Below are 27630 nucleotides of genomic sequence, written 5' to 3'. Positions count from 1 at the left end.
TCATAAGAAGCTACTCGTGGTCCACCGCTGCTACAGTCACTGAAGACCTCTGTCGGGTACAATGGACTAATGTAGTGCGAAGGAGGACGCTATCCATATCATCATGGTCTGTCTTCTCTGATGACAGAGAACAACTCATTTAATGCAGCATCTAACGAAACGTGGACAATAATTAGCTGTCTTTGATCCCAAATAGTGCTGTGGGGATACAGAAACACATTTTAAATTTTTTGGCCACTAGGTAAATAATGATACAACTTTTCTGTCCTTTCTTTACACTACATTTAAGGAACTAGAGTGTGTGTGTGTGTGTGTGTGTGTGTGTGTGTGTGTGTGTGTGTGTGTGTGTGTGTGTGTGTGTGTGAGTGTGTGCTGTGTAGATGTGGGATTTGCATTACAATTTATGACAGCACAGTTACATCAAGTGTGATGCACATCAACTGCAAACCGTCTGTAATTCCGCTGAAGTATCTGCATCTCGAAGCGGTCGTTCAGAGGATATTGTTATGCACATTGTCGCCTTTTCGATCTGATCAGTTAATTATTATATCCTTTGCTGACTGTGTAGTAACTTCCATATTATCACTGTACGAATGTTGCTGTTGTCTACAGAAAAGTATCGTCGTTGACTGATTGTAAAGAAATGCAGAAATACTTGGACAGTATATCCACTGAGTGTAGTGACAGACAGCTCTGTTTAAATGTGAATACATGCAAGTTACTGGCTACAACAAAGAGAAAGGACCCGACGGTACACGATTAAAAAATTAATGGCGAACATCTTTAGCACGTCACATCGTGTAACTATTGAGGGGTAATTTTAAAAAGTGAAAACATAATCGGTATTATGAAAGGCGTATGAAGGAAATAGATTTGTTGAATGGGTCCTTGGAAATGTAGTGTATCAGTAAAGATAGTTCAAAAGGCTCTAAGCACTATGGGACTGAACATCTGAGGTCATCAGCCCCCGGGACTTAGAACTAATTAAACCTAACTAGCCTAAGGACAGCACACACGTCCATGCCCGAGGCAGGATTCGAACCTGCGACCGTAGCAGTAGCGCGGTTCCGCACTGAAGCGCCTGGAAACACTCGGCCACAGCGGCCGGCTATCAGTAAAGGAAATCACATTCAAGACGCTAGTGCGACCAGTTATAGTGTATTGTTGCACTTTCTGGAGTCGTTATGAAGTAATATCGTAACAGGCTTCTACAGCCCACACTAAACTAACGGAAATGCTATGGGAACTTAAATGGGTATCAGTGGAAAAAAGACGTGGTAGTTCTGGTGAAACACTGTAGAGCATCTAAATTCGAAGGAGTCAGTGAGACAATTGTTTTGGCACCATCGTATACCTCTCGTTTGCAGAATGAGAATGAGATGAGTTTAGGGCTCTTAAATGGACATACATACAGTCATTTTTCTCTCGCTCATTATGCCACTGGAATTGGACAGGAACGCATTATACAGTGGAGTGCAGGGAATATACACTGACCAGTCACATTAAGCCTGAATAGCGACCTTTTGCAGCACCTCTGCGAAACGTGCAGGAAAAGTCACTGAGATCTTGGAAAGTACCGACGGGGGAGTGGCGCTAGAGTGTCGTGACCATCTGAGCTGGGTTCTCAGTTGGGGATCGATGGAGAGAACGGTCCAATCGAGATGGTCCCACAGATTCTCGATTGGGTTTACATCTGGGGAGTTTGGTGGCCAGGGGAGTACGTAAAGTTCTTCCTGCTGCTCTTAGAACCAGGCACGTACATTGCAAGCTGTATGACACATGGCCATTTTCTGCTGGTAGATGCCATCGTGCCGAGGTAAAACAAACTGCATGTAGGGGTGGACATGGTCCCTAAAGATGCATACATACTTGAGTTGACCCACTGTGCCTTCCTGAATGAAGAGATCACCCACGGAATAACCTCCATTCTGGACCCTTCCAACGATTGTTGTAGGGTGTTTGCTTTCAGACGTTCCACACCGTTCACGCCAACAGCCGTCTGTCCGATGAAGCATAAAATGCGACTCATCTGAAGAGGACACCTGTCTCCAGTCAGTGAACGTCCACTTGCGCTATCGGAGTGCAAATTCCAGTCTTCGTCGCCGATGAACAACAGTTGGCATGGTTGCATGAACCAGGTACCTGCTGCGGAGGCCAATACGCGGCAAAGTTCGCTGATTGCTCGTTGAGGAGCCACAATTGGTAGCCTCTTGGTTCATCGGGACGGTCAGCTGCACGTCTGTTCGCCCTTACACATCTCAGAAGCCGTCGTTTACCCCTGTCTTCGATGGAGCGTGGTGCACCACAGTTGCACCAGTGCCGGTTTTCGATAGCGCCATTTTGCCATGCACAGTTTACAAAGTTAGCCGTTTTGAAATGTTTCGACCCTTGGCCCGGAAGTCAATGGTCATATCTTTGCAGATAAATCGCTCCGTTCCCGCATTACGAGGACTGCGCTGTTTTCCGCGTCCACTCGACGTGCTTCATAAACCCTCCTCTGCTAGTGCTGCCAGTTGCCGTCTTTGAGCGGTTACTGCACACTGACGTCGAACTTAAGCGGTAGTCACATTAATGCGACTGCACCGTGTACGTAGGTGTGCATCATTTAGACTCTCCTTTGATGCTGATGCAGATTTCAAAAATAAGATGTAAAAGTAAATGCACTACTAAAGTACGCGAATATGTGAATGTACGTTATAGGGAAGAAATTTTCAGCGTGTCATTTGCCTATATTATTATTATAAAAAGTGCGACCAGACTGCGTCCAGCCATATTTTAGGGACGTATGAAGACTCTCGACTGTGGTCGCGGGAAAAGGACTAGTCGCACAACTCGGCTACAGAGAAGTGTGTAGTGAGGGTGAGGGGATGTACTCACTCGCTATCGACGTTGGCGGTGGCCTCGTCCAGAACGAGCACCTTGTTGTTCCTGAGGATGGCCCTCGCCAGGCACACAAGCTGGCGCTGCCCCACGCTCAGGTTGCCGCCGCCCTCCGTCACCTGCGAGTCCAGGCTGTCCACGGCGTGTTTCAGCTCCACCTGTTCGACAATCAAAATTTCACTGTCACACACTTTGCTGTATGTGGAATACAAGCAGGGAGATCTTAGGTCTAGCTGAAAAGTACAGTACTCCTACATAACACTTTGCACACAGTGTGCACTGAGCCATTCGTTACTGGCAGTGCCTTTGTTGGCGGTCGTAGTCATTGCCATGGGTGTTCTGAACGAGAGGGTAGGGGAGGGTTTTGGAGGCAGCTTCCCCTCCCCTCTAGAGAAAATTATCTTCAAGAACGGAACTCGCCGTATGCCCCACCACTTGAAGACACGTATCAGATCAGTATCAGTTTGTAGAAGCTTCGAACATGTAATGTATTCTTACAAGTAGCAAGTGTGTCCAAAGCCATTTGTGAGAAAATCTCAAAACTATTTCGCCATTCATCGCGAAGCTAATAAACATACGAGGTGTGATCAAAAAATACGCCGAGTGAATTTTTTTAGCAGCAACTGCTGATGCTATACTCATTTGATGTAACTTGTCCGACGGCCTCACCATATGAGACTTGTCAGTCAACACCCAGAGACGATAGAGTGAGATTGTGTTTACCATGTCTGTCGCGCATCGTGAATTAACGCGGAAATATTAAATTCTGTTTGAAGTTGCAAAAAGTGCTAAAGAACCGCCGCGCGGAGTGGCCGAGCAGTTTGAGGTGCCATGTCACGGATTGCGCGGCCCCTCCCGCCGGAGGTCAGACTCCTCCCTCGGGCATGGATGTATGTGCTGTTCCTAACTTAAGTTAGTTTAAGTACTGTGTAGGTCTAGGGACCGATGACCTCAGCAGATTGGTCACTTAGGAATTCACACACGTTTTTTTTGTAAAAGAACCTCATGAAATGTGGAAATTGGTGAATGGCGATATAGCTGTAACTCTGAAGACTGTTTACAAATCGTATAAGCGATGTAAAAGCGAAAATGAGTCGGTAGAATACGAGCAAAGTTCAGGACGTCCATTAACCTCGAAAACTGACTAAAACGTACAAAAAGCGGCCTGTCAGAGAGATCACAGTTCGTAGTAATTGATGGAAAGTCATCGAGTAAAACAGAAGTGATTTATGGCGTTCCCCAGCACTTTGTTGTTCCTTATCTACATAAACGATTTGGGAGACAATCTGAGCAGCCGTCTTCGGTTGTTTGCAGATGACGCTGTCGTTTATCGACTAATAAAGTCATCAGAAGATCAAAACAAACTGCAAAACGATTTAGAAAAGATATCTGAATGGTGCGAAAAGTGGCAGTTGACCCTAAATAATTAAAAGTGTGAGGTCATCCACATGAGTACTGAAAGGAACTCGTTAAACTTCGGTTACACGATAAATCAGTCTAATCTAAAAGCCATAAATTCAACTAAATACCTAGGTATTACTATTACGAACAACTTAAATTGGAAGAAACACATAGAAAATGTTGTGGGAAAGGCTAACCAAAGACTGCGCTTTATTGGCAGGACACTTACAAAATGTAACAGACCTACTGAGGAGATCGCCTACACTATGCTTGTTCGTCCTCTTTTAGAATACTGCTGCGCGGTGTGGGATCCTTGCCAGATAGGACTGACGGAGTACATCGAAAAAGTTCAAAGAAAGGCAGCACGTTTTGTATTATCGCGAAATATGGGAGAGAGTGTCACAGACACGATAAAGGATTTGTGCTGGACATCATTAAAGGAAAGGCGTTTTTCGTTGCGACGGAATCTTCTCACGAAATTCCAATCACCAACTTTCTCCTCCGAATGCGAAAATATTTTGTTGACACCGACCTGGGCGGAACGATAACCACGATAAAATAAGGGAAATCAGAGCTCGTACGGAAAGATATAGGTGTTCATTCTTTCCGCGCGCTATACGAGATTTGAATAATAGAGAATTGTGAAGGTGGTTCGATGAACCCTCTGCCAGGCACTTAAATGTGATTTGCAGGGTGTCCATGTAGTTGTAGATGTAGCACAAGAACTGTGCGTAGCGATTTAGAAAGGATGGGGTACAGTGGCCGAGCATCTCCTCGTAAGCCACGCATTTCTTTAGTCAGTGCTAAGCTACACCGAGGTGACGTAAAGAGCGGCGCCGCTGAACTGTGGAGGTCAGAAACGAGCAATTTGGAGTGATGAATCGTGGTATACCCTGTGGCAATCCGATGGAGGGTTTTGGGGTGAATCTGGGGTAGGCGAATGCCTGGAACACGTTACCTGCCATCGTGTTTAGTGGCAACACTGAAGTACGGAGGAAGTAGTATGACGGTACTGCGCTATTTCTCTCTACTTATTGTGCTCACGAAAGCGCTAAATGAAGAAGGGTATGAACAGATATTACAGCACTTTGTACTATGTACAGGAGAGAGACAGCTTGGTGCAATGCACCCTGTCATAACCCAGCATCTGTGAGGCGATGGTTTGTGGACAATAACTTTAGTGAAACTGACTGGGCTGCCCAGAATGCCGATCTAGTACCAATGGATAACCTCTGGGATAAGCTAGCGCGTCGACTTTGATCCAGACCCCCAGCATCCTTTTCGGCTGTTGAGGGAGGATCGGCTGCTGCCTTTCTACAGACATTCAGACACTCCACTGAAAGTGTACCCGTCAAAGTTCAAGCAGTCAAAAGGCGAACAGTGGACAGACTCTATATTAATGTCCATTAATAGGTATCCGGACATTTTTGATCAGGTAGTGTATGCCCTATGTGATACACAAGGTACCACCTGTCAGAGGAGGCTTCAGTGCATCAAACCTCACAGAACGACCCTATCAGTTTGGCACTGCTGACTATAGTCGCATATTCTTACGTGTCTTTACATTTGTGGCAGATTGTTAGCACAATACTGCAGGTGACGCTGTGATCCCACACGAGAGCGCAGCGGTAAATTGCTCATAACTAAACTGCATTAAGAAAAAAGTAAAAGAAGATATGAAAGCTAAAAAATAATAGAAAATATCATTTGTTATTAAGAATGAAAACTGAATACCAATTTCATTTATGTCCCCGAACCGACTGAAAGATGACGATAATGTAATGATATCCCTGAGGCATAGGAGTACTTCTCACAAATTTTGCAGCTCAGTAAGTTGTGTTGTGATCTTCAGTTCAAAGACGGTTTTGCTGCAGCTCTTTACGCTAGTCTATCCTGTGCAAGCCTCTTCATCTCTGAATAATTACTGCAATCTACTTCTAGTTAAAGCTATTAACTGCAGTAAAGCCTTCCTCTTCCTTTACATTTTTTACCAGTCACCCTTCCCTCCATTAGCAAACTGGCAGTTCCTTTAAGTCATACAATGTGTCCTATCAACAAATCCTTTCTTTTAATCATTTTATGCAATACATTTCTGTTTTCCTCTATTCGATTCAGTGCCCCCTCATTACACTTAGATCAGAATAACAAAGTGATTGACAAAAATGGAACGGGATGATATCGGTTCGCCATTCAGTGCAAGCGCAACATGGCTCCGGTAGCGGCAAGTGCTCAATATCACACTGAGTACGTCCATACTTTCCCCATGAAACTGCAATGTTGAGTTCACTTGGCAGAATCATAATAGTATTATTTTCATAAGGAATTCCACAAATAGAGTCACACATTCCGTAAAAGAAAAATACCGCATTGACAAAGAAACAACTCACAGACTTGTGCTAGAAACCGCAATTGTCGCCCGCCGCTGAGGCATTAGAGGAATATGAGAAATGTGGACAGGACAGAAGACGTGACCTAACTCGTGCTATGATTGGTTGTTACTATGGTAACTGTCTACATCATACTCCGCAAGTCACCTAAAAGTATGTTGCGAAGGGTTCTTCTGCTACCGCTAACCGATTCCCCTTTCTTGTTCTTTCACTCGTGAATGGGAAGAATGATTGTCGGTAAGCCTCTGTATTAGCTCTAACTTCTCGATTTCCTCGTCGTGATCATTACGCGAAATGTATGTGGGAGGAAGTAATATGTTGTCCGATTCTTCTCGGAAAGTGCTCTCTCGAAATTACAATAGTGAATCTCTCCGTGATGCACGACGCCTTTTTCGTCCACTGGAATTTGTTGAGCTTCTCTGTAACGCTCTCTCGTGGACTAAGCGATCTTGTGGTGAAACGCACCGCGCGTCGTTGGATCTTTTGTCTTTTCCAACTGTCCTACTTGGTAAGGCTCCCATATTGATGAACAGTACTCAAGAACGGGTCGAATAACCGCCTTGTATGCCACCTTCTTCGTGGATGAGTTCCATTTCCTTAAGATCCTTCCCATGAATCTAAGTCTGAATCTAAGTCTGGCATATGCTTTTCCTACTATGTGTTTTATGTGATCATTCCACTTAAGGTCGCTCTACATGGTTACTCCTGGATATTTTACGGTACATAGTGTTTCCAGCAGTTTCTCATCAATAGTGTAGTTGTACAGTAGCTGCTTTCTTTTCCTGTCAGAGCGTGCACCATTCATCAATCATTATGCAAATTGGTACCGTCTTCTCATGTTGCTACTGTGTTGCAGAACACTTCTAAAGAGCATACAATGCTTTCTACCAGATCATTCACATACACTGAAAACAGTAATGATCCTATCACACGTCTTTGGCGTACTAGTACTCCGGAAATCATCTTTACATCTGTCGACTTTAATCCATTAAGAGCAGCGTGTTGAGTTCTATTATGAAACGTCCCCTTTGAACAATTCTTACATGACTGTGCTTAAACTGACACACAATATTTTGTTAGCGCAACGCAATCTGACTTTCAAAATTCCCTACAAAAGAATGGCCCTGACTAACATTAAACTATACGTTTCACAAATCACTTACCTCACAAAAATCTTCGCTGCTCAAGCTACTGCAATACAGCGAGCGCCACTACTGCCAGCTAAATAAAAGATTCAAACTATGGAAGGCACTAACTACTGATAGGGATAGTTAGCAAATGAAAGATATTAATAGAGAACAAACAATGTATTTACCTTAATATCATCACAAGTCATAATATATATATCAGTTCATGACAAATTGCAAACCTCCGCCATCTCTCTCCCCACATCCACCACTGCTGGCGGCTCACCTCCAACTGCGCAACGCTACGCGCTGTTAACAGCCCAGCTGCCGCTGCCCAACACTACAATGGCGAGTATTACAACAATGCAAAGCAGCCACAGACTGCACACGGCACAGCCAGTGATTTTCATATTGAGCGTTACGTAATGTTGCCAATAAGAAAACATAAACAGCCTACTTACATAGAGAAAACATAAACAACCTACTTACATAGCCCCCATGCTCCCCACAAAAAATTTTACAAAATTTTTTTTTGGGCAGTGGCCAATAATGATTTGATAAAATTTTTCATAATTACAATAACAAAGAAATCAAATGCACACACTTATTGATACAATGTTGGTCAAAAGCTAAAAATTTCTCACAGTCCATAAAGACAGTCCTAATCGTACATAACAGGAGAATAGCAGTGTTTTTCTCAAAGTCTGAGCAGTAAAAGAAAATGCACACAGAAGTAGTGGATTTCCATGCAGTCTTGAAGAAGTAGTGTTGTCCTTCCAACGGAAAGACAGTGCTGACTCTCGACATGCAGACAAGTATTGGTCCACAACAGAGCAAACCCACAGCAGAGTCAGTCGAAGTTTTGATGAATATTGGTAGGTAGGTCATCACAGAGCAGACCCACTGTAGTCCTGGTAGAGATTACGGTATTGGTGGGCCATCAGAGGTGCAGACCCACTGCAGTCCTTGTAGAGATAATGGTATTGGTGGGCCACCAGAGGTGCAGACCCACTGTAGTCCTTGTAGAGACGGCCAGCAGCCATCTGTTGCGACTGTGCAGGTGCACAATCACCCTCGAAGAGTCTTGCGGAGAATATAGCAAGTCCATAAACCACCACTTGTGCACTCACAAAGTTTTTGAAATTGTCCTTAGAACCAGCAATGCTGTTATCCAGTCCCTTGCTGAATTAGTAACACACGTGCAAACACTAACAGTTCCTACTTCTCACATATTGTCCATATACTATGACCAACAGAAACGTGTGCAGTGAAATGTAACTTACATGTTAATAATATCATGAACTGGTGACAATTACAATTTTATGACGTAAGAATACAATAAAGGTACAAAATACATCATTAAAGAACATAACAATACAGATAACATTTGTAGTAAAACAGGCGTTACAAAAGAATAGAAATAGACATATACATCAGTGTTACAGGAATTATGACATAAGTAAATACATAAAAGATCAGAATAACTTTCGAAACATCAACTTCACACATGAGCATTAACACAAAACACAGTAAATAATGTCTAAACATCTTTACAAAGTAAATAACATATTATTAATGCCAATTATATTTGAGGATAACAGTATTCCTCATCATAGTGAATGTAGCTTAATATTAAAAGAAGAAAAAATTCTATGAAACTACACAGAGACAGGAAGAAAACAAATACACAAGGGTACACAAACACATAGTGGGATAACACCAATAGGAAAGGACAGGGTTCGTTTTCAGTGTAACATGTGGTACTGCAGTCCAACCCAAAACTTCATATATCTTTCCTCTTATTTCATCCTTTGTTTCCACCAAAAAATTCTATCTAAGCATGCTTTCTGTATTTATATGTTCACACATTTCTTACCTCAACATTTATTTCCAAGAAAATCCTACCTAAACCTGTTTTCTCAACGCATTTCTTCCAATTCATCGCAACTCATTCTCTTAGAGGCTACCCCCTCTTAAGCTAACTTAAATCTACTGAGCTCAGATGCTAAACTAAGGGACGAGGCAATGCAGCATCACATAACAAATCAACACAAACAGCAATGCAAAAAAATGCAAATTGGCAAAGCTAGCAGCATAAATGAGCAAAAGTCAAATTCAATAACACTATGCCTGGCAAACAGCAGCAACTTATACCTAAACATGACATAGCGCAAGCAGAAAAAATATTACACTAAAATGGCCATGTCTAATACCTATGTCACATCTTAATATTAGAGTGATGCATCACAATTTATTCTACAAAAGAAATTACCAAGTACTTGAAAAGAAAATTATGTGTTACTGTTATTAGTTCCTTCTTATTGTTCTTTCCTTTCCAAGTGCTCCTTTTTTTAAAGAATGTGGATCATAAAATAATTATTTAATAGATCTGTTGACAGAAAGTGTTCACATTAGCAAATGCATTTAATTTTATTTTATGAAACCAATGCTGCAACACAGCTGGAAACCAGATATCAAGTGAAATAAGCAATTACGCAAACCAAAGCATAAAAACATCATTCAATAGTCATGTGGCATTTCGTAAGTCAGTAGCTCTCAACTCTCATAGAAAGACACTTGTCATTATCAGGTTTGCAGATGTACGAATATTTCCCATCAATTCATAAGCATTTCAGCAATTAGCACAAAGTGCGAGTAATCATATGTTTTCAAGTAACGAGGGTGTCGCATTAGCGATGAAAGGCACACCCTAATGGCTTGTTCTCCAGGTGTTTTCCTGTGCTCTGAAAGGCACGCGCTAATGGCTTTTTCTCCAGGCGTCTGACACAGCTGGGTGCCCGCGACGCATTATGTGTAGGTGGTCCGTTAACTTTCTTACGGAAATATTTACGACAGCAGTTTCCGCTACAGAGACAGTCGCATATAAAAATATTTCACAGGTCAAGAATTAGCGTTGCAAATCTGTAGAAACAAAATCCTATAAATATAAGTGTCCAAAAAAAAATATTCGTCAGCATTGTGATACAGTCACACGTTTCATAACTCTTAAAGTACGTTTCTTGGTTTCCAACATCCTTTTCATAAATCAGAGTCCCTAAACACTAATCATTATTCCTTACCTCATTATACATATACATATTCGTCGACACTTCTTCAATATTTCATCGTGAGAAATACGTAGCATAATAAACATTCCTCAACAACATAATACACTTCGTCGTCGTAATAATAACATCATAACACTTCAGTCAAATCTCAAAATCGTCGTAACTTCCTCCAATAATTTCTAAGCCTAAAAAAATTCTCTGCTCATGTCAAAAGTGTCATCTGCCTCAAACGTACTTTAAAAATCATGAATCCATTACCAAATATATCATTCAAAGCTCTCATAGTATCACAATGGTTCCGAAAAAATATGAAGAGTTCACACAGTACAGACAAAATACAATTTCGTAAGTGTGAAGTTATCCAACGGTGTAATTACGTAAACATCTGTCACTGATGTAATAAAAAAGTTTATCTCTCAGTTACATGATCAGATAGCTGTGTAATTTGTGTGTTAGAGAAATATGGTACCGATGTGTAAAGTTGTATAAGCAAATACCATATTAGCTAGGGTTCCTTGTGGTTGCCACACACATGGTACACGAAGTAAGCGTGTACCCCCCTGCACATTTTGACAAGCAGAAAATGTGTCTTGACTTATTTGAGAAAACGGCGAGAACCCAAAACCTGAGTCTACAGTATTCGCAAAATTGTGTCCTGTCATTCCCGATTCCTGAGGCAAGCTGTTGCCGACCGATCGATCGATAATGCGTCCCTCTTCACTAATTGTTTCACTGTCCACGCCATTGTTTGCCGCCTGCTCCATTTCCCTATGAACAGTTACCAAATTACTACTTTGAACATCAGTTAATTCATTACTCGGTGGCGCTAACACACTGCTTTCATTTTCACTGTCATTTCTCAGTTTACTTTGGAGCCTAGTATTACGTTTTTCACACGCCATTATTGTCACAGTATTTCACACGACAACACAGAAAAACACAATTTGAAGATCAAAAATAAGAGAACACATTAACACAGCACTGAAAATAATATCTAGTTAATTGCAAGCGCAGCTGCGAAATACTTGGTGCAAATCTATATGCATGCCACAACTGTTTTACTGTACAACAATGAAAGGCTACAACTACAAAGGAGATTCTCTCTACAATTACGCGCTAGCAATAAACAAAAGCTACACTAAATACACAAACTACAAGAAAAATCAGAAGATTCCAGTGAGGTATCCTAGGCTAAGGGTCGACATATGAAACGTCCCCTTTGAACAATTCTTACATGACTGTGCTTAAACTGACACACAATATTTTGTTAGCGCAACGCAATCTGACTTTCAAAATTCCCTACAAAAGAATGGCCCTGACTAACATTAAACTATACGTTTCACAAATCACTTACCTCACAAAAATCTTCGCTGCTCAAGCTACTGCAATACAGCGAGCGCCACTACTGCCAGCTAAATAAAAGATTCAAACTATGGAAGGCACTAACTACTGATAGGGATAGTTAGCAAATGAAAGATATTAATAGAGAACAAACAATGTATTTACCTTAATATCATCACAAGTCATAATATATATATCAGTTCATGACAAATTGCAAACCTCCGCCATCTCTCTCCCCACATCCACCACTGCTGGCGGCTCACCTCCAACTGCGCAACGCTACGCGCTGTTAACAGCCCAGCTGCCGCTGCCCAACACTACAATGGCGAGTATTACAACAATGCAAAGCAGCCACAGACTGCACACGGCACAGCCAGTGATTTTCATATTGAGCGTTACGTAATGTTGCCAATAAGAAAACATAAACAGCCTACTTACATAGAGAAAACATAAACAGCCTACTTACACTATCTACAAGGAAGCCTTTGATTCAGTCGCATATCTGCTCCGATACTCGATAAGCTCGTACTCTTTCACTAAATGGCAGTGCGGAATGGTGTAAAATGCCTTCCTGAAAAGGAACACGACATCAACCGGAGTGCCGTTGTCTACGGCGCTATGGACCTCATAGAGGGAACAGAGCGAGCTGATTTTCGGAAGATCTCTGTTTGCGGAATCCATGTTGATTTTTGTAGAGGAGATATTCGTTCTCCAAAAACGTCATAATATGACCTGTAGACAACTTCATTCTGTTGCAGGCACAGTCATGCGGTCTACCCATGTAATCTTCAACATTCTTCTGCCACACAACGTTTCAAAAGCTTCCATTCTCATCTTGTAGGAACTGCTTATCTTCAGGTTTGACTTTCGTTCAAGGCTAAACTCTAAACAGATACCTTTAGAACAGACTTCCTAACACTTAGTTTTATATTAGATTTTAAGAAATCCCTACTTCGGCCATCAGCGGTTATTTTGCTACCGAATGATAAATAGCGTGATATACTTTTGTAAAATACCTTTATGGACTGTTGGACAACTTTAGTGTCTCATTTCGTAATCTAAATGCTTCAGCATCGTGGCGTTAATAACTTAGAAATTTTCACCAGGATCGCAATTTCCGTTAAATAGTTGCAGAGAGACTACATACAAAGGGATTCGCCTGCGGATAAGATGCCTGTCATCTTGACTGCTAGTGATACGAGGCCGTTGGGATGCAGCACGGCGTTCCGTATTGCCCTCCTGAACCCACTGATTCCATATTCTGCTAACAGTCATTGGATCTCGACCAACGCGAGCAGCAGTGTCGCAATACGATAAACCGCAATCGCGATAGGCTACAATCCGAACTTTATCAAAGTCGGAAACGTGATGGTACGCATTTCTCCTCCTTACACGAGGCATCACAACAACGTTTCACCAGGCAACGCCAGTCAACTGCCGTTTGTGTATGAGAAATCGGTTGGAAACTTTCCTCATGTCAGCACGTTGTAGGTGTCGCCACCGGCGCCAATCTTGTGTGAATGCTCTGAAAAGCTAATCATTTGCACATCACAGCATCTTCTTCCTGTCGGTTAAATTTCACGTCTGTAGCACGTCATCTTAGTGGCGTAGCAATTTTAATGGACAGTAGTGTAGATGTACTTGGACCAAGGAAGCGAGAGGCATAGCTTCATTATGGGAGCAGTTACAAGCATATTTTTAGGGGGAGTGGTGGGGGATGGCGGGGGGGAGGGGGGGAGGGGGGAATAAAAGGCAAAGAAATGGTGAGAGGTGCTACTTGCCTCCTCGAGCGCCTCCCAGAGCTTGGCGTCGTCGAACTCCTGGAAGGGGTCGAGGTTGAACCTCATGGAGGCGGAGAAGAGCACGGGCTCCTGCGGGATGATGGAGATGTGGCGGCGCAGGTCGTGCAGCCCGATGGTCTGCGTGTCGATGTCGTCGAGCAGCACGGCGCCCTCGATCGGCGCCAGCCGGAACAGCGCCGAGATGAGCGACGACTTGCCGGCGCCCGTGCGCCCCACGATGCCCACCTGCCGGCACCAACAGCTCTGCGTGTATACCAACACTCGACGACAACGTGCCGTCACTACACGAACGATATCCATCCACGTCTCACAAATAATTATCTCGGGGTTGAAGCTCTTGTGCCCGTGTTTGCTTACAAAAAAAAAATATTTTAGTATGGGGTTTTCCTTGAATAAACACACTTTTTGTTTTTTCACTCAGACATGTTTCGCTGAAGTAACAGCATAATCAGTAGCTTTTTTACTTTCCTTCTATCAAATAACAGGAAAATTTGTGTTTACTATCTTTATTTACGTAATTTTCAGTTTTTAAGAAAGTATTCACAAATTTGAGAACCAAGACACGTTTCGCTGGAGTTACAGCATCAGCAGTAGGGTTCCTTTTTCCTTCTATTAAATAACAGACACATTTCTTATTACTACCTGTGCTTATATAATTTTGAGTTGTTAGGAAATTATTCACAAAGTCGAAAACAGTCAAGATCTGTTTATATTTACACTGTATTTTCTGGCTTTCTGTGTTTTGCGTGACAGTTGTTTTCCTTTCACGGTCTGTTAAGTGCAGCAATGGAAAACTTAATGTAGAAAGTTAATTATCTCTAAAATGTGTGTTAACATTATTTTAGTCAATGTGGAAGATTGTGTGAGAGTGTGTGTGTGTGTGTGTGTGTGTGTGTGTGTGTGTGTGTGTGTGTGTGTGTGCGCGAGTATATGTGTGCAACATGTTTCCATACTTTTCCTGGTTCTCTCATTATGTTCAATGTGAATAATTCCACTTTTTAAACTTTAATTGTCACTTTTTCAAAACTACGAAACGAAGTTGGCGGGCAGTCGAGCAACGGAACAATTGAATGTGTTCTGGGGGAGGGGGTAACAGGGCAGAGACTTTTAAATCTGTCTCTGAGTTTGTGTGTGTGTGTGTGTGTGTGTGTGTGTGTGTGTGTGTGTGTGTTCTTGTGTGTGTGTGTGGGGGGGGGGGGTGTTTGTGTGTGCGTGCGTGTGTGTGTCTGTGTCTTTATGGGTTAGTCGTCTCACAGTTTTTGAGGGCAGAGTTCTCTTACAGGGAGCTGTATATTCGTTTATCAGAAATTATAAACGAATACATATCTCTCTGCGACGAAACTCTGTGTCTGCCCTGAAAGAACTGTCAGACGACGCTAATACACACACACACACACACACACACACACACACACACACACACACACACACACAGAGAGAGAGAGAGAGAGAGAGAGAGAGAGAGAGAGAGAGAGAGAAGAGAGAGTCAGAAACATATGTGAAACAGGCAAAACTCACACCCCTAACAGTTTCAACTATTGAGTTGTCCGCCAGCCTGGTTTCGCTGTTTCGTAAACCGTGACAGTGGAAGTATAAAAAGTGCCTTTTTCCACATTGTACATAATGAGGAAATCAGAGAAAGTAAGTGAAACATGTTGCGCGTGCGAGCGCACACACACACACACACAGCCGCGTGCGCACTAGATCTTGCCCGCAACTTCAGTGAAACATGTCTGGGTAAAAATAGAAAGAATTGTGTTTACTCAAGGTGGGTTCAATCAGAAAACAAAGTCTTATAAAATTTGTCTCAAAACGCTGTACATGAACTTTTTACGGGCTGTATGAGACCAGCACGACTGACAGTTTCTCCAGACGAAGCCGATGGTGGAAATTGTCGAAAGCTTGAGATTTTACCCGAATTGAAGTGCGAGTAACGCGAGAATGCTTTATTCAAGAATATCGTCTAATACGAGCGACACTATTCGCATTCACTCGATATCGTGTTCAGCAGTGTAGCAGGCCGGCCACTCGCAGTGGACAGCGACTGCCGCTACTGAACGCCGGAGCTCACCTTGTGCGTGGGCGCTATGGAGAAGTTGACCGCCTTGAGGACGGGCGGGACGTCCGCGCCGTACCGCAGCGTCACGTCCTGGAAGACGACGGCGCCGGAGCTGGGCCAACCCTTGGGGGGCTTCTTGCCTGTAACACACCACGCCACACTACACCACGTCTCACCACTGAGCGTATTCCCAACCCAGGCAACACCTCAGGCTCACATTTCTTGTAATCTGGAAGCTTAGGCACTACTGCAATAGCGATTGTTCCATCAACTGTTTAAAAACAGCTCGTTAACGATCACTTATCAATTATAACATACTAGGTCTGTTAAAAAAATTCCGGAACCTTCGTAATTGGGTGCCAGTGGCATGATGGAGCGAAATGCGGTTGACACCCCTGCACATGCCGATGTCTAATGTGTAACTGTACAATTTTTATTAATATTGTGTTTATACTGGTTACTGGTGAGGATGAAAGTTAGTGCAAAAAGGGTGCAAATGGCTCTAAGCACTATGGGACTTAACATCTGAGGTCATCAGTCCCCTAGACTCAGAATTACTTAAACCTACCTAACCTAAGGACATCACACACATTCATGCCCGAGGCAGGATTCGAACCTGCGACCATAGAAGCAGCGCGGTTCCGGACTGAAGCGCCTAGAACCGTTCGGCCACAGCGGCCGGCAGGAAAGTTAGTTATTAGTATTTTATTAATGACCTCATTCGTAAGCAGCCATATCACAGCCACCACAGTCGCTCAAGAAAGTTATAATTAAGTTTTACTTGTTTAATCAGAATCGGACGATGACTATCCTCGTCCACAGTCTCGATGATTCGAAGCGATCTACAACCCTATGTAAATAAAATGTCTTGGTTTTCTTGTGTTGCGTAGTCAGTCGGGAAACCTCAGATCAAGCGGAAAGTTTGCTTTGATAGAGTTTAATTATCAGATGAAATAATGGAGCTCTTGCATCTAATAATTGCAGGTTCGTTTCCAATTCATCGGAAGTTCCCTTCTGATTACCAACGAAACAACACCTCCGTGCAAATTTCCAATTAGAGAATACATATATAATGAAATTCCTTACACACCTTTGATGTAAATGCTCAGTATATATTTTCTTGAGTAGCATACAATATATTTTCAATCTCTTTCTTCCAATAATCTTGAAAGGAAATCACAATTATTCAATGCGGCTATTTGGCACGCAGAAGATCCTAGAAGTCCTCTCAACACACCAGAGAGAACATTACAAAGAGTAATTATGCGCTCATGGACTAGTAATAGTACTGTCCTACTTTGCGCATCGATTCTGCGAGTATATAGATGGTCAAGTAGGAAACGTAATTCACTCATAGAATTGTGCAGGGATAATTAGTAGAATATAAAGAGATATTACCACTGCCGGATGTTGCATGTCGGCGCTGTATTGAGTAGACCGTTGTGTCGCACAATTTTCGGATTTCGAGATGGCAAAGTTAGAGGAGCAACGCGTCTGCATTAAACTTTGCGGGAAACTCAAGAAAACCTTTATACAGGCACACCATATAATGCAGGAAGCCTACGGTGTTGAGTGCTTAAGTCGTTCTCGACTGAGCCTCGTTCAGCACGCCCTTCAACGTCTACCGTTGACGCTCTTCTCGGGAACGTAAGCGAAACTGTGCACGACAATTGAAGGGTGACTGTCAGAGAGATTGCAAAAGAATGTAACATTTCAGTTCGGTCATCTCACGAAATCCTCACACAGCATCTTGAAATGCATCGTGTTGCCGCCAAGTTCGTCCCTCAGCTCATGAGTCAAGACCAGAAAGATCTTCGCCTAACAATCTGTGAAGAGCTTTCGGATCGCGCAAATGAGAACGAGATGTTCCTTAAGAGAATCATAACTAGTGATGAGACATGGGTCTACGGTTATGATGTTGGGACCAAAGCCCAATCTTCACAATGGACTGGAAAAGATTCTCCAAGACAAAAAAAGCTCGCCAGGCAGGTCAAATGTCGAAGCCATGCTGATAGGGTTCTTTGACTTTGAAGCATTATTTCATCATGAATTCGCGCCACAGGGACAAACTGTCAATCGATGGTAGTGTTGGGACGCGTTGCGACGCCCGTGAGAAAATGTGAGAAGAAAACTGTCTGAAATGTGCCGAGACAATTCATGGCTCTTGCATCACAATAACGCACCCGCACATTCATCCCTGTTGGTGCGTGACTGCTGCACAAAAAACGAAATCACTGTGCTGCCTCAACCTCCGTACTCTTCAGACCTGGCCCTTGCGGACATTTTTTTATTCCCAAAATTGAAAACTCCGTTGAAAGGACGAAGATTAGTGACGATAGACGAGATAAAAGAATATTCCCAAACGGTGCTTCGTGCGATCCAGCAAGAAGTGGAAGCCCCGCTGGGAGCGGTGTACCAATTGTGGAGGAGGGTATTTCGAAGGAGACCATGCACGATAAGTAAAAGGTAAGCCAAGAAAAATTTTGTGACAAAGTTACGGAAATTTTTGAACAGACCTCGTACATTATGAGGAAAGAAAGGAAATGGAGCGATAGAGACTGCATTCTCTGAATGGGCACGAACCGCACCTGCAACGACTGAAATCAAGGAAGAGTTTCCTTAATATATCGACGACACTTACAGCCACTTTTCAAAAAACTAGATTGCAACTACGGAGGACAAAGATCTATCTTCCACCTGGCTGGTAAAGAGTTTCAGAAACTGTACCTCCTGGCTATGATCAAAATTGACAAGTTGGAAGTCCCTGAACGGACTCAGACCTGGAGTTGACTGCCGAAGATTAATTTGGCAAAATGAGGCTACGCTGATCAAGTGTCGCCTCACTAATTTCCAAAATTGGTCAATTCTTTCTTTTCTGAAAGTGTAATATTGAGATTGAGGGAACACAAAAATCTTAATCTTTCATTTTACAGATAAGTGTAAAATGTATTTTACCCATGAAAAAGCTATATGTGTCATTATACTTCAGTGACATAATAATTGCTTCAATTTCTTTTTTATTTACGTTTCTATTATTTCATTTTGATCATTGTTCGTTGCATTTGTTCGGAGTGGACGTCCTATCACATCCATTCAAGTTCATCGTTGATCCATTCACTCAGTTTTTATATTACGGAGGGCACATAACTCTGTGACCGAACACGCTGAGCTAGCTTAGAAACTAACATCTGATTCGGTGCATTGTAAGTGCGTTTTGTAAGATATCTGTGTACCAAATGTAGTAAGAGAACTACTGATTACAATTCTTTTAAACATCTGGCGCGTCTTTTTGTAACTAACAGCAACTATCAAAACCGACGTTTCGACCATCTTTCTAGTGATCGTCTTCTGAGAGATTAAACCGTTTAGTCTATATGAAGAGGACCACTGCAAAGGTGATCGAAACGTCAGTTTTGATTGATACTTCTAGTTTAGAAATTATGTATTTTTATGCCCAACATGTCTTTATGCTAGTTAGCATTTATGGTGGAAGACAACGGGCACTTATAAGAGCATTAGTGTTTAATTTTTGCCACTATCAGGGAGAAGCGATCATTAAAATATAATTATTCTCTAATCTGTTTGATATCTTTATTTTTCCTATTTGAGTTATGTTACCCCAGATCGACCACTGCGGTGGCGAAGTACCCAGGCGAGAACTATGAGGCTTACCTGGTTCGGACTCGAGGGCGGGCTCCATGTCGAGCCTGGTGTACTCGAGCACGCGCTCCACGGACGTGGCCTGGCTTACGGACTCGTTCAGCTGCAGGATGCCGTACTGCAGCATGTCCGTCACGAACAGCGATTGTGTGATGGCCAGGCCCACGCTCGAACCCTTGGAACCTGCGCAGTACGCACCGTGTCAACAGCAGCCACCAAAATGACATGAAAATGACTCCGCTACCATAACAACATTACTTAATACACTGAAGATCCAAAGAAATTGGTACATCTGCTTAATATAGAGTAGGGCCTCCGCGAGCACGCAGAAGTGCCGCAACACGACGTGGATTGGACTCGAGTAGTGTCTGAAGTAGTGCTGAAGGGAAATGACACTATGAATCCTGCAGGACAGTCCATAAATCCGTCAGAGTACCAGGGGGTGGAGATCTCTTCTGAACAGCATGTTGCAGAGCAGCCCAGATAGGCTCAATAATGTTCACGTCTGCGGAGTTTCGTGGCCTGCGGAAGTGTTTAAACTCAGAAAAGTATTCCTGGAGCCAATCTGTAGGAATTCTGGACGTATGGAGTGTCGCGTTGTTCTGCTGGAATTGCCCCAGTCCGTCGGAATGCATAATGGACATGAATGGATGAAGGTGATCAGACAGGATTCTTACCTACGTGTCACCTGTCAGAGTAGTATCTAGGCGTATCATGGGTCCAATATCACTCCAACTGTACACGCCTCACACCATTACAAAGCCTCCACCAGCTTGAACAGGCCCCTGCTGACATGCAGGGTCCCTGGATTCATGTGGTTGCCTCCATACCTGTACAAGTCCATCCATTCGATTGAATTTGAAACGAGACTCATCCGACCAGCAACATGTTTACAGTCATCAACAGCTCAGTGTCTGTGTTGACAGGCCCAGACGAGGCGTAATGTTTTGTGTCGTGGAGTCATCAGGGATACACGAGTGGGCCTTAGGCTCAGGAAGCCCACATTGATTATGTTTAGTTGAATGGTTCGCACGCTGACACTTGTTGATGGCCCAGCATTGAAATTCGCAGCAATTTGCGGAAGGGTTGCTCTCCTGTCACACTGAACGATTCTCTTCAGTCGTCGTTGGTCCCATTCTTGCAGGATCGTTTCCGGCCGCAACGATGTCGGAGATTTGATGTTTTATCGGATTGCTGATATTCACTGTACACTCGTGAAATGATCGTACGGGAAAATCCCTACTTAATCGATAGCTCGGAGATGCTTCGTCCCATCGCTTGAGCGCCTAGCACCACGTTCAAACTCACTTAAATCTTGATAACCTGCCATTGTAGCAGCAGAAACCGATTTACAACTGCGCCAAACATTTGTTGTCTTATATATCTGCTGCCGATCGCAGCGCCGTATTCTGCCTGTCTACATATCGCTGTATTTGAGTACGCATGCCTATACCAGTTTCTTTGGCGCTTTAGTGTGTGTACTTAAAGTAAAAAGAAACATAAAAACGAACATCGATCATCGATACACAGTACTCGCTAGATTCCAACTTAAGAAAGTGAAATGTCTCCAGAAGGGCCAGTTTTGATTGATGCCTTTTTCTTAGCATTCACATTCACTTTATCAGCACCACGATAAAACATAGTAAAAAAGGTATAATTTTGCGGTGAAAGAACATGGAGTATGTAAATTTTGGTGAAATATTTTTATACAGCAAAGGCTGGTAGAGATAACAGTCTAACACACTAACTATCTCTCTCTCTCTCTCTCTCTCTCTCTCTCTCTCTCTCTCTCTCTCTCACACACACACACACACACACACACACACACACACACATTTATATATATACGTGATGTATCACCGCTTGACGTTTGTCACAAGCACTTTGGAACATCCTGCATATATACATTGAACTATGATGTAGGTGGCTTATCACCAATAAAGTCATGTCTTATCAACAAAGAAAAAAGAAACAGATTCAGAATATAGAAGGGAAACATCACGCTAAGAATCGCACGAAATGAATATTGGTTAATGTGTATGGCAACATATCTCCAACGCGCCACGTATAGGCCCAGGCACAAGCAGTACTATCGACGAATACAGATACTAGCAAAAATGCTACCCATGAACTCACATGAAAACGATCAAGAATCTGAGTAACTATATTACTTGCTGTGGAGTAAATATATAACTATAAACACTAAGAGACGGATAATTCAAAATTGTAACAACTATATGCGATATTTTGAAGTAACAATAATGAATCGAATAATAAACCAAGAAACAAGAGCGACTGGAGATTCTAATTAATGCTGCAGAGACAACGGAAATAAAACAGATCACATGGTTTGTGAACTTTAAGATCATGTCTATGGAACTGACGGCCCAAGAGGATGACTAAACCGACACCTCTAGAAGGAAATAAATGAGGATGAGGTGGACGGAACTGGCGTAGGGAAGTTCAGGAAGCTATCGAAGCCCGAGGACTTCTACCGGGTGATTGGGAAGACTGACAAGACTGGCCACTGAGATGCGGGGGACGGCAACAGCTGCAGCAAACACACAGAAGCATCATCAGACCCCAAATGAAAGAACACGGTTTGAAATTTTAACCTAGAAATTTGACTGCGTACACTTTCTAACTTGGCCTATGTATTGGTCGTGTATCAGCCGCATTTGTGCATTTTGCCACCTCTTTAGTCGAACCTTGGTGTGTGTGATTACTTCTAGTGGTTTTTTGTTAAAAACAGATGTTATACTCCCCCCGTCCACTCCCTTCCTCCTACCACGTACTGTGAAGTTACCAAGATTGAGTAAGCACGTAACTATATTAAGTGACGTCACTGTACCAGATATACTTGTCATGGTTTGGAGAGATTAACTTCCAATGTGGTGCAAGTCGCATAGAGGGCGCCTTACCTCAGGAAAGATACTCGTAGTTATTTACGTTGAAGCTCTGCAAAAATAGTGTCAACCAGAAATAGAGGCCTGAATGTTTCCAAACTTGGAGGCTGCATAGACCAGCGCATCAGAAATACACTGATGAGCCAAAACTTTATACATCCCTTCTCAATGCGAGACTTCTGACGTTGCGTACATGTGGCGTAGTACGGGAAGTACACAGGGTGCTCAGAAAGAGTGTAGGAAGTTTTTAAGGTTGTTGCAGGGGAGGTTAATCTTTATGAAAACGGTGTTTATGCTTACTACATGAATAAAAGGGTTTCAAAAATTTATTAATTGTTGTTAAGTTATTGTTATATACTACATCAAGAACAGATATTCAGTTTCAGAATGAATCGTCTTACACTGAACCAAATTATAGGTATTTGATTCACACGGCAGACAAATTGTCGTGGTCAGAAAGTTACGCAAAATTTGCTGAATTTTACCTCTAACCTAGAAAACATTTAAGAGATGACGTCATGAAAGATGTTTACTTTTTTCACACATATGAAAATTAGTAATGATTTAAAAAAGTGCAAGGTCAATTTTCTCATTTTTCGTGCGATTTGAAATGAAATAGCCCTGATGCAGACTTAAGTGTTTCGGAGCACACCGTCCAGCGTACATCGGTGAACATGGGCTCTGTACATGACGATTCCTACGTGATCCCATGTTAACCCAACGATCGTCAGTTACGTGAGCAGTGGACGCGGGGTTATAAGAGTGGACTGTGGATCAGTAGAACCGTGTCGCCTGGACGGATGAACCACGTTTCTAACTCGATGATCGAATCCAGATACGCGATCATAAGGACGAGCAGCTGCTCTATACTTGCACCACGTCACGGAGGCAGACCACAGGAACAGTACTGCTCTGAGGGGGACACTAACCTAGGCTTCTATGTACCCTCTGGTAGCAATCGAAGGCATCGTGACAGTTGTGGACTACATGAACTTTATTGTGGACCATCTGCGTCTCCTCAGGCCTGATGTCTTCGTTGACAGTGACGCCATGTTCCAGCGCACAACTGTCCATGTCAATAGGGCAGAATCATTATATACCGACTTGAGAAGCATGACAGTGGACTTGCGTTAAAGCCTTGGGCACCAAATTCTCCTGATGGCGGAACACCACTAGCCGATGATTTATGGGAGTTGCGTGACCTGTGCGTAAAGACCTAGTGCCATAAACCGCCAGAAACCTATCAAGCACGTGTCGAACCCATGCCACACTATGCCACTCTGAACCCCTGCCATATTGTGTAGCAAAGGCGGACCAACAAGCTGTTGGACAATTGTTCGTAAAGTTTGTCTCATTAGTGTAAGTGAGTGAGACTTGTGGGAACGGAGTACAGTAGATCAAGTAACTTTAAAGATCAGTGTTACACCAACCTCACTCAATGACGACCTGTAGAACGAAGTGGAAACGCACTGGCGCGTCACATGGACGGAACACACAACTGTTTGCATATCTCCTGCGTCATGTACCTGCACGTGCGCACAACCTCTCTGGACACAACATTTGCACTCCTAGCTGTCTAACTGCGTTATCCCAAAGCGGAATATGCAAATTTCAACCCGTTTGTTTGTTACGACCTTTCGTACCACTCCTTATAATAAAATGATTGGCTAAAAGCCACTGGAAGAGTTGTGTGTTTTGGAGATGTGCCGTGTATGACGCCCGAATAACAGTCAGTGCGAGTGCAGACACGGTACCTGACCATCTTGTTGTAGGAAGGTGTGTAGTGAAAATGACAGGATGTCGCGAGTTAACAACTTCTGACGTGGAATGACAATCGGTGCAAGATGCGTGGGTTATAACGTATCGGAAATTACACAACAGTTTGGGTTTCCGTAATCTACAGTGCCCAGGGTAGTGTGCAACATGGCAGATAAAATGTTTCCACATACGTAAACTGCCTCACAGGGCGACCGCAAGCGTTTGACGAAAGGACGTGACGTCACCTCCGCAGAGTCATACGTGGCGATCGGCAGCTACTGTGAATCACATCGCCGCCAATTTGAGTGCGAGGTGGCATCAGAAACCCGTTAGCATCAAAACTGTACGCAGACAAATGCAGCTCACAGGCTTCAGAAGCTTACGACTGACATAGTATCCAATGCTCTCCCATGCCATGACGTTTGACCGCTCAGTGTATAAAAAGCTAGAGACAATATCTCCAGACTGAGCTAGTAGACAAAAGCCAAGAACCAAGTACGTGGATTCCCGAGAAGACAATGGACGGAACATGTAACCGCCGAGGGTGTATGTCATAAGCGATTCTGAAGGGCGATATATGAGAACCAAGCAACGAGTGAACACTTTGCAGGTGGATGCTACTACTGTCAGTGTCCAGCGCAACATGCGCTCTGTGCATTCATTACCGTCTCTGTGTTTCCACATATAGCATGTAACTGTTCCCATTTGTACTGAGAATGCAGGACACGCGTGGGCGTATTTGTACTCTGCCGCAAAAAAGCAGAGGACGGAGATTCTGTCATTCTACATCCATGTGATATTTGTTGAAGATGTCCTTGTCCCTGTTCAAAAGTAGGGCTCAGGTCGCGAATCCATTGTTGTGAGGCTGTGAAATATAGGTAAGTTGTCTAAGGCTCTTTAGGCTATAAAAATAAGTGTCCATAGTCAACAGAGATGCCAATGGCTTGTTGTTCATTTATAACTTCGGAGCACATAAAGCCACAAACTACTAACAAGATGAAAATCTAAGTTTTAATCTGTCCGGAAGTTCTATATCAGCACACAGTCTGCTTCAAAATGAAAAATTCATTGTGCTAACAAAATATTTCGCAAACGTATGCCTACAAAGTCTTGCATAACACGCGTTAAATGCATTACACAAAACATAGACGCAGAACAATTTACGCGTTTAGTACTCTGTTCTTCTGTGCATTACTCGCAGAGTCGCTATTTCTGAGGTCATCATATACGGCACGCAGCTCAGATCTTAATCGCGCGGCCCCTACTACGAACTGTACCGTACGGCCCCTAGTATAGTTTTTATTTGTTACAATATGTTATTGTTGCCTTCAGTGTGTGTGTGAAATCCTATGTGACTTAACTGCTAAGGTCATCAGGCCCTAAGACCACACACTACTTAACCTAAATTATCCTAAGGACAAACACATACACCCATGCCCGAGGGAGGACTCGAACCCCAAACGGGATCAGCCGCACAGTCCATGACTGCAGCGCCTGAGACCGCTCGGCTAATCCCGCGCGGCTGTTGTCTTCAGTCCAGAAACTGGTTGATGCAGCTCTCCATGTTTCTCTATACAGTGCAAGCCTCCCTGCAGCCTACATCCTTCTGAATCTGCTTAGTGTATTCATCTGTTGGTCTCCCTCTACGATTTTTACCCTCCAGTACTAAACTGGTGATCCCTTATTGCCTCAGAGCGTGTCTGGCCGGCCCTTGTGGCCGAGCGGTTCTAGGCGCTTCAGCCTGGAACCGCGCGACCGTTACGGTCGCAGGTTCAAATCCTGCCTCGGGCATGGATGTGTGTTACGTCCTTAGGTTAGTTAGGTTTAAGTAGTTCTAAGTCTAGGAGACTGATGACCTCAGATGTTAAGTCCCATAGTGCTCAGAGCCATTTGAACCATTTTAGAGCGTGTCCTATCAACCGATTCATTCTACTAGGCAAGTTGTGCCACAAATTCCTCTTCTCCCAAGTTCTGTTCAGTACCTCCTCATTATTTACTTGATGTACTGATCTAATCTTCAGCATTCAGAGAACCGTCTCGTGGCGATAACATATTAGACCTTCTGGTGACAAACAGACCCGAACTATTTGAAACAGTTAACGCAGAAATGGGAATCAGCGATCATAAAGCGGTTACTACATCGATGATTTCAGCCGTAAATAGAAATATTAAAAAAGGTAGGAAGATTTTTCTGTTTAGCGAAAGTGACAAAAAGCAGATTACAGAGTACCTGACGGCTCAACACGAAAGTTTTGTCTCAAGTACAGATAGTGTTGAGGATCAGTGGACAAAGTTCAAAACCATCGTACAATATGCGTCAGTTGAGTATGTGCCAAGCAAGATCGTAAGAGATGGAAAAGAGCCACCGTGGTACAACAACCGAGTTAGAAAACTGCTGCGGAAGCAAAGGGAACTTCACAGCAAACATAAACATAGCCGAAGCCTTGCAGACAAACAAAAATTAAACGAAGCGAAATGTAGTGTGAGGAGGGCTATGCGAGAGGCGTTCAATGAATTCGAAAGTAAAGTTCTATGTACTGACTTGGCAGAAAATCCTAAGAAATTTTGGTCTTATGTCAAAGCGGTAGGTGGATCAAAACAAAATGTCCAGACATTTTGTGACCAAAGTGGTACTGAAACAGAGGATGACAGACTAAAGGCCGAAATACTAAATGTCTTTTTCCAAAGCTGTTTCACAGAGGAAGACTGCACTGTAGTTCCTTCTCTAGGTTGTCGCACAGATGACAAAATGGTATATATCGAAATAGACGACAAAGGGATAGAGAAACAATTAAAATCGCTCAAAAGAGGAAAGGCCGCTGGACCTGATGGGATACCAGTTCGATTTTACACAGAGTACGCGAAGGAACTTGCCCCCCTTCTTGCAGCGGTGTACCGTAGGTCTGTAGAAGAGCGTAGCGTTCCAAAGGATTGGAAAAGGGCACAGGTCATCCCCGTTTTCAAGAAGGGACGTCGAACAGACGTGCAGAACTATAGACCTATATCTCTAACATCGATCAATTGTAGAATTTTGGAACACGTATTATGTTCGAGTACAATGACTTTTCTGGAGACTAGAAATCTACTCTGTAGGAATCAGCATGGGTTTCGAAAAGGACGGTCATGTGAAACCCAGCTCGCGCTATTCGTCCACGAGACTCAGAGGGCCATAGACACGCGTTCACAGGTAGATGCCGTGTTTCTTGACTTCCGCAAGGCGTTCGATACAGTTTCCCACAGT

At 43.2% G+C, this 27630-nt stretch overlaps 1 protein-coding gene across 1 annotated transcript in view; it reads right to left on the bottom strand.

Annotated features, from left to right (window-relative positions):
• The window catches only part of LOC126458156 (ATP-binding cassette sub-family C member 4-like), a 382852-nt gene that overhangs the window by 19644 nt on the left and 335578 nt on the right, over window positions 1–27630 (bottom strand). Inside the window, exons 19-22 of the mRNA XM_050095019.1 lie at window positions 19738–19908; window positions 16078–16205; window positions 13986–14231; window positions 2878–3038 (exon numbers count right to left, since the gene is read on the bottom strand). Of these exons, the coding sequence (XP_049950976.1) occupies window positions 2878–3038; window positions 13986–14231; window positions 16078–16205; window positions 19738–19908 (706 nt within the window). The remainder of the gene's footprint in view (window positions 1–2877; window positions 3039–13985; window positions 14232–16077; window positions 16206–19737; window positions 19909–27630) is intronic.

Source organism: Schistocerca serialis, chromosome 2 (genome assembly GCF_023864345.2).
Source record: "Schistocerca serialis cubense isolate TAMUIC-IGC-003099 chromosome 2, iqSchSeri2.2, whole genome shotgun sequence".
Lineage (NCBI taxonomy): Eukaryota > Metazoa > Arthropoda > Insecta > Orthoptera > Acrididae > Schistocerca > Schistocerca serialis.
This window is presented reverse-complemented; position numbering and strand designations above follow the sequence as displayed.